Raw genomic sequence first — 8,222 nt, 5'->3', positions numbered from 1 at the left:
CGGGGGCGCGGGGGGGGCCGCCGCTGGAGGAGCTGGAGGCGCTGAACCTGGGCGGGCGGGGGCTGGAGGAGCTGCCCGAGGCGCTGGGCGCTGCCCTGGGGCACCTGCGGGTGCTGAGCCTGCGGCGCAACCGCCTGGTGCGCCTGCCCGCCACCGCCCTGCGCCACCTGGGCTGCCTGGCCGAGCTGGACCTGAGCCACAACCGGCTGCGCGGGCTGGGTGACGGCCAGGCCCTAGCACCCATGCGGAAGCTGCGCAAGCTGGGCCTGAGCCACAACCAGCTGGGCACGGATGGGCCGGGGTGCCTGGGCGAGCTGCACCAGCTGGAGGAGCTGGACCTCAGCTTCAACCACCTGCGGCGTCTGCCCGAGGGGCTGGGCCACCTGCGCCAGCTGCGCGCCTTGGATGTGGACCATAATCAGCTGCCTGGCTTCCCGCCGTCGCTGCTGGAGCTGGCCGTGCTGGAGGAGCTGGACTGCTCTGGCAACCGGCAGCTGCGGTGCCTGCCCGAGGGCATCGCGGCCCTGCGCCGCCTCAAGATCCTGTGGCTGAGCGGCACCGGGCTGGCGGCTCTGCCTGAGGGGCTGTGCCAGCTGGGCGCCCTCGAGAGCCTCATGCTGGACGGGAACCAGCTGCGCACCCTGCCCGCTGGCTTTGGCAGCCTGCAGCGGCTCAAGATGCTCAACCTGTCCTCCAATGCACTGGGGGAGTTCCCGGCAGCCGTGCTTGCCCTGCCTGGCCTGGAGGAGCTCTACCTGAGCCGCAACCAGCTGGCCCTGCTTCCCGACTCCCTTTGCCAGCTGCGGCAGCTTCGCACCCTCTGGCTGGACAACAACCGTCTCCGCTACCTGCCCGACTCCATTGTACAGCTGCACAACCTGGAGGAGCTGGTGCTGCAGGGCAACCAGATCGCCATCCTGCCCGAGGGCTTTGGTCAGCTTTCCCGGGTCACCCTTTGGAAGATCAAGGACAACCCCCTCATCCAGCCCCCCTACGAGGTCTGCATGAAGGGCATCCCTTACATCGCGGCCTACCAGCAGGAACTGGCACACTCCCAGCCTGCTCTCAAGCCCCGGCTCAAGTTGGTCCTTATGGGCCTCAAGGATGCTGGCAAAACCCTGCTGAGGAGATGCCTGATGGAGGAGGACAGACAGAGAGATTCCTCCCTGGGATCTCCAGATGCTGGGAGATCCCAGCCCAGAGAGTGTTCCATGCAGCAGGAGCAGCGGCAGCAGCAGCAAAAAGACACCCCCTTGGCCCCGGCTTCTAAAACTGCAGGGAAAGCACAGCTAGACCATTGCCTCATCACCGGACAGCAAGATGGGTTGTCCCCCAGAGTCTCCCTGCTCAGGCAGGCCAAGCAGCAGGATGTTCCCCTGTCTCCAACCCCCAAAGTTAATGGGGAAGCCCAGGTAGACCCTTGTCCCATGCTGCTGCAGCCAGACATGCTCCTGGCCCCAGTAGTGGCAAGCCTGCCAGGCAGCAGCAAAGGCATTGAGGTGACAGACTGGACGGCAGATGCGGAGAGAGGCCTGACCTTCATCGTGTATGAGCTGGCAGGTGACCCCACCTACGATGTCATCCAGTCCTTCTTCCTCTCTCCTGGAGCCCTCTACATACTGGCAGTGAATTTGAGTGCCTACGCCCCACAGCGCTTCTACCCCTCAGTGGGGTACTTCCTGCACTGGTTAGGTGCCAAGGTGCCTCATGCAGTAGTGTGCATGGTGGGCACCCATGCTGACCTCTGTGCCGAGTGGGAGCTGGAGGAGAAGTGCCTGGACATTCACCATCAAATTGCCCTGCAGGAGAAGAGGGATGCTCGGGACCTCCAGAGCTTAGCCCACCAGGTGGATGAGGCCCTGGGGCAGGACTTCGACCTCCGCTGCTCCAGCCCTCACGCAGCCTTCTACGGGGTGTCGGACAAGAACCTGCGGCGCAAGAAAGCCCAGTTCCAGTATCTACTCAACCACCGGCCACAGATCCTCTCCCCAGTGCTGCCCTTTAGCTGCCAAGACCGCTGCCAGGTGCGGCGCCTGCGGGACAAGCTCCTCTCTGTGGCTGAGCACCGGGACATCTTCCCAAACCTCCACCGGGTACTGCCAAAGTCCTGGCAGGTACTGGAGGAGCTGCATTTCCAGCCACAGGCTCAGCAGCTGTGGCTTAGCTGGTGGGACTCAGCCCGGCTAGGCTTGCAAGCTGGACTAACGGAAGACCGTCTGCAGAGTGCCCTGTCCTATCTGCACGAAAGTGGCAAGCTGCTGTATTTTGAGGAGCACCTGACCCTGCGTGAGTATGTGTTCCACAACCTGCCAAGACTCATTGACATCCTCAATGTCTTCTGCCAACGGGATGCCACGGTGCTGCTCCAGAAACTGCTCAGTGACACTCACATCGATGAACTGAGAGCTGCTCAGCTCCACCACTACGTGGAAGGGTTTCTGCTGCATGGCCTCCTTCCTGCCCACATTATCCGCTTGCTTCTCAAGCCCCATATCCAGAGCCAAGAGGACTTGCGGCTCATCCTAGAGCTGCTGGAGAAGATGGGGCTCTGCTACTGTGTCAATAAACCTAAGTGCAAACCCCTGAATGGGGCTACTGCCTGGTACAAGTTTCCCTGCTATGTGAAGAATGAGGTGCCCCACGCAGAGGCGTGGATCAATGGTACCAACCTGAGCGGACAGTCTTTTGTAGCTGAACAGTTGCAAATTGAATACAGCTTCCCATTCATCTTTCCACCTGGTTTATTTGCACGCTACAGTGTCCAAATTAACAATCATGTGGTTCAGAGGTCGGACGGCAAATACCAGATTTATGCCTACCGGGGGAAGGTGCCTGTGGTGGTGAGTTATAGGCCTGGCAGGGGCACGCTGCAACCAGATACTCTGTCTATTGCTAGTCATGCATCACTACCAAATATATGGACAGCCTGGCAAGCCATAACCCCCTTAGTGGAAGAACTGAATGTACTACTTCAAGAATGGCCAGGTCTGTACTATACTGTGCACGTCCTCTGTTCTAAGTGCCTTAAGAAAGGGTCACCCAGCCCACACACTTTTCCAGGTAAGGTGTAAATTAGCTTGTTTTAATTAGTAGGTTTGGTTGAACTCTGTTTCACACTCCTTTTTTTCCAGATCAGATTCTCAGAATAATGTTTTTTGTCTGTTCCCCCCCCCCTCCCCGCCCACAACTCCCTTCCCTGCATCTACAGTAGTGGGTCACATGTGGTGATGTGACAATGGTTTGAAGGAGACTAGGTTAAAGTAAGCCTAGCAGCACCCACCTCAGATTATTTGCTTAGGTCGGCCTTTGTCTGGCCCTCAGCTACGCTCTTTGTGTTTGTCTCTGAGAGTAGGTCTTCCTGTCTGCTGTTCGCGTTTATTGTGAGTCCACCGGTCTGCACTTTTCTGATTTCTCAAGGCCACTCTGCAGTTCTTATTTTTGATCCTGGCGCTGCCCCTCCACTTTGGGGGCTATTTACAAACGTGAATGTGTGTGTCCAAAAGAACTACCACAAAGGGAAAGCTTAAAGCAGCTACTCTGAATATAGATAAAAGCATGATATGTTTTTTTTTTATTTAATGAATTTAAGGAGAAAAATCTTTCAGAAAGCTCAAGATGCCTGTTTACATCTAGCAGGAAGCCCTTTTGAAGACTAAAAGATGCTGTTTCTGTTTGAAGCAGCTCTGCAGTTCACCTAAAAATTCTTGGGCTGCAACTTTTGAAAGCCATTAAAAAAATATATTATGGGGTGGAAAACTCAGAACATTGGAATCCTAAGAAGATTTTAAGTGTAGGTGAAATCAGTGTTCGAAAAATGCATCAATGTGATTATTATATATTGCAGACATTTTCAAATGACGTTAGTTTGGGATTCTGGGTTCTGTTTTGTACATATGTGAGTGCTGGTTCCTTTCTTTATAAAGCTATTGCCACCATTCTTGTTGCATGTTTCATAGTCTCAAAGAGCACCAGAAAAGGAAGTTTTAGTTTATCAGTGCATGTGTTGGCATAAAGTCAACAGAAACTTTCAGCTGTGCACTTTTGAGCTTATGGACTGTTGTCTTTGTCATTAATGAAAGTACTTGGGAGAGATTTCAGTGTATAGAGAGTATTTAATTAGAAAGGATTTGAAATAGTACTTAAATTGGACATAGGATAGCTACTGCTCCAGCTCATACATATAATGTGTCTCTTTTAAAGAGAGAGCTGTCTTTTTGTTTCCTAATCTGTGTTCTATGTCAGTTGATTATATTTCCCTCTAGGTGTACTAAGTGCTTTGCCAGATAGAAGGTGGGGTGTGAGTCTGTGAGATATTACAGATGTAGCTGTTTTGTTAATACACAGTGAACTTTTCCTGATGGATGATACATATTTTATGTTCACGCTGAATGGAATCCATTAAAAACCAAACCAAACGCACAAAATAAGGGTAAAGAAAATGAGTAAGAAGTCCAAAGGTCCGCTATATCTCATTTGCCTGTTTGTGGATAGATGGGATATGCAGTGCTGAGGTCTGTGCTGTAACTGTGATATGGATAAACAGAGAACCAGATTTTTAGTGTTTTTTACTTCAGGTGAATTTAAATGCATTCAAAAGGTGGAGAAACACAAACTCAAGTGAATACTGCTAGGAGCTGGAAAGCTGAAAAAGGCATAACAACCCCCTCTGTTATGCCTCCCCTTCTAATGGCAAACTCTTCCCCTTTTGCAGTTGGTCTCCTGAAATTGCAGTTGAAGGATGTTTACCCCTGAATCTCCTGACTACATCATTTTATTGTAAGAGTCTGTTTCCCCAGTGGAGGAAATTCATTAACTTTTACTCAAGATTGGAATTGTGGTCAGTGATTAGGGTGGAGTTGGTTGCCAAACACTGCAGCTCTAGGCACAGTTAGTTCAGGGATGACTGCTGAAAATAGATGCCGGACTGGCATGCAGATCTGCCATGCGTCATGGCACACATGTGAATGATGCTACCCTGCTGAAGTGTGGTGAAGATGGTTCTGATCCCTCCTTTGGGTACTCATTTTGGAGAAGTTAACTCTTGAAACTAAATGTTAATATGAAGCATTGAAAAAGCATACACCCATGGGATCTGTGTAGTAGGAATTTTTGATATAAACATAACCAGGGGAAAACCCTGAAATTCTAGTGCATATGTGTACAGCTAAGGATTAAGGAAGTTCAGGATCCTGGGCTGCCCTTCCAAAATAAAGGATTCTTTGGTGGTTGTGTAACTTGTTCATTTTTCTTGGGTTGCTTGCAGGAAATGTCCCATCGAGGTTTAATTCCTGCACTATCCACTTCAATCCCAGTCCTGCAAAGATTTACCGTAAACCAAACTTCAAGCATATGGGGCTGTGTCATTTGTCTTCAGTAACTAGTCCATTCATAAAGGAAAGCATACCTGAAAGCTTTTAACACTTTTTAATCATTTGCTTGTTCAATCTCTCTGAACTGGAAACCACCATTTGCTATGAGCTGCTACAGTCCCTAGCATACTGATATCCTAGTCCCTGATTGGAAACAATGCACAACTGTAAGATGTAGATAGCTAATAATAATTTTAGCCTGAAGAGCACTGCTAGTTTTCCTAACACTTTTTTGTAAGCCAACTTCAGAACTAATTCTATTTAATGATTGAAGAACAGTTAAGAGAGAGAAAACTGATTCAGAATCCATATTAGCTTTCAGAGATTGATTATTTAAATGTTGTGTCTGCATCTCTAAATAGGCTTGTACAGGCAGAATGATCTAATATCTGGATTGTGAGCAGTGGGATCAGTTAATGAGCTTCACAGGCTTGGTGGGATATCTGTCTATCCAGTTACCTACCTGCCTTTTCTACCTACCTACTGCCTGCCTGCATTCCTTCCTTCCTACAAAATAAGAGTTGAAGGGAGAGGTATTAATTAAAAAAAACAAACTCAAAAATCCCCTTCTTGGTCTTTATCTTGTGGGGCAGTAGCAAAATAATTTTATAGCTGTACATTGGAATTATTAATTACCTTTTAATTTTTCTTGTAAACTTCACTTCTCATTTTATTGATTAAGAAGATAGGCATTGTAAGTTGTATTTTCTGAGTGGCTTCATTCCAAGTGAACAATGTTCAGGGCCTTTCTAACAGAGGGGTGAGGCAAGGAGACTGGGCTGTTATTTCTAATAGTATGCATTTTTAGATGCTTATAAACCTTTTTCCCTAATTTTTGCTACTGAAATTCTAGGTGTTTACAAGATCACTATTTCTCAAAACCTAATTATGTTTTAGGACTGAATCAAGCAGTTGCTTGCAGCCTTCTGCCCTTAAGCTAAATACTTTCCATAGTGATGTTGCAAAATTTGTGCTCAGAAATGGAAGTACAGCTTGGTTTTGTGACCACTTTTACAGTCTGTCTCATTATTCCTGAAACCAAGGGCCTAATCTTTTTCAGTTTTGCATATCCAAAGCTTCCTCTGAAATTCCCTTCCAAGACCATATTGGTTACTTATGAACTGTAGAACTGGGCCACAGATAATCCTGTGCCATTTTAAGGGGAAAAGTCTCACTAAAATGTCACTTGTTTCTGGACGACTCATTTTTTCCCCTGAACAAGTCAGTGTGCCTTGAAATGGTTGATAAGGAATTGGGTTCCTTTTTCAGTCTCTTGAGTGCTTGTTACAAAGAAAGAATGCATGGTTTTTAAATGCCTCTGCAACAACCTTTTAAGGAAGTTTTCATGTTTTAAACTCAGTTGTGTAGCTAGGTGAAACGGTAACTGAATTGGAATCTCAGTTGGAAGCTGTGCACAGAGCACTAATCATATGGGACACTACAGTCATCAGTCTTACAGAATAAATTGTATGCGCTGTGCATTAGCTCTACAACTAAGTGAAAGAAAGTTTATCAAGTTAAGAAAGACAAATCTCTGCTTGGAGTATCTGTTTAGAGAATTGGTTGCAACTCCAACATGATGAGATTATATTGTTTTAGACATTACTGGAAACTTTATTAATGAAATCTGGTTTTGGGTTCATATCTTTTTACTTTGTATCACATTAGCTTGAATGACTGTAAGATATGGCAAACTGCTATAATGTAAAACTCATATTTAGACAAGCCAAAAGTTGTATGCACCTTGTAGCTTAAAATTAAGACTTGGAGAAGGGAGCATAGCCACTAGGTCCCGTTGACTAAAGACTTCTGCCTTTTTTGAAAATCTTGATCTTGTGGGGGGGTTGTTTGTTTGTTTTTAATCCGTGATGTTAATATGGTAGGGGTTGTTTCGTGCTGACTGTAAAGACATGACAGAATACATACATGTACTGGTTTTTTTTTTTTTAAGCTTCATTCATCAGAGTGGAAATAGACTTGAGAAAAATATGGTAACTAGTTCTTGTGGGTTAGTTCATCTTTGGGAGTACTTCAGTTCCTCTCTTTCAGACCTCAGAGAATGCCAATGTCCTCTTTGTGTTTTGGATTGTTCTTCCCAGAATGTCAGGGGAACAATGGAACAAAACTAAATCAAAACTGAGACATTAGGTCAAACGGGGGAAGCTGGATATTGGTCTGGATTGAATCTCTGCCAGCCAGCACTCACTTAAGCAGCCGTCTGTGCAAGATACTCTTATATTACCCTCTTGGTGTTTTGGGATGAGATTCTTAACTCTTAATATGGATTTGAATGTTATGGGGGGACCTGTGTGAGATTTCTTAGTTTTACTACTGGAAAACAGTGTATGAATGTTAAAATGAATCACTCAAGTTTGCAGTGAAGTTTGCACTAATACAAGTTAAGATAGTTTCAAAATGACAATTATATCAGCTGCAGAGAGATGGTCAAGTGCTGTCATGTTGTGGCAGGAGTGTGTCAAGTCTTCCTGAGTCAAAAACTGGCTAGAGTTAATGTGCAATTTAACTGGCATGTAGAATGGGATCATAGAGTCAAGCTTCTTTGTTGCTATGTGTAAGTAGCAGTGTCTTCTGGATGCACTGCAGTTCTGGTTGTCTCTTCTTCAGAGGGATGTTGCAGAACCAGCACAGGTTCAGAGAACAGCAACTAAAGGTGCACCAATGCATCGGTCCCATATGGGGTTGACACTGATATAGGGGAAAAGGGCTGTATTGGCAATTGGCTTTTTTGGGCTGATATGGCCAATAGTGCCACTGATAAATGCCTTGTGCATGCATGCAGCCGAGGTGCAGCACGCAGGCAACTGGGAGTGCAGTCCGACAGTGTGGAGAGCA

General features: G+C 47.2%; 1 protein-coding gene across 1 annotated transcript in view; it reads left to right on the top strand.

Annotated features, from left to right (window-relative positions):
• Positions 1 to 5: 5 nt before the first annotated feature.
• MFHAS1 (malignant fibrous histiocytoma amplified sequence 1) overlaps positions 6 to 8,222 on the top strand; it is a gene marked incomplete at its 5' end in the record, with an annotated part of 75,697 nt that continues 67,480 nt past the window's right edge. Inside the window, one exon of the mRNA XM_025206553.1 lies at positions 6 to 3,060. Within this exon, the coding sequence (XP_025062338.1) occupies positions 6 to 3,060 (3,055 nt within the window). The remainder of the gene's footprint in view (positions 3,061 to 8,222) is intronic.

Source organism: Alligator sinensis, unplaced genomic scaffold, assembly GCF_000455745.1.
Source record: "Alligator sinensis unplaced genomic scaffold, ASM45574v1 scaffold989_2, whole genome shotgun sequence".
Lineage (NCBI taxonomy): Eukaryota > Metazoa > Chordata > Crocodylia > Alligatoridae > Alligator > Alligator sinensis.
The sequence above is the reverse complement of the archived record's forward strand: the minus strand, read 5'-3'. Positions and strand labels throughout refer to the sequence as shown.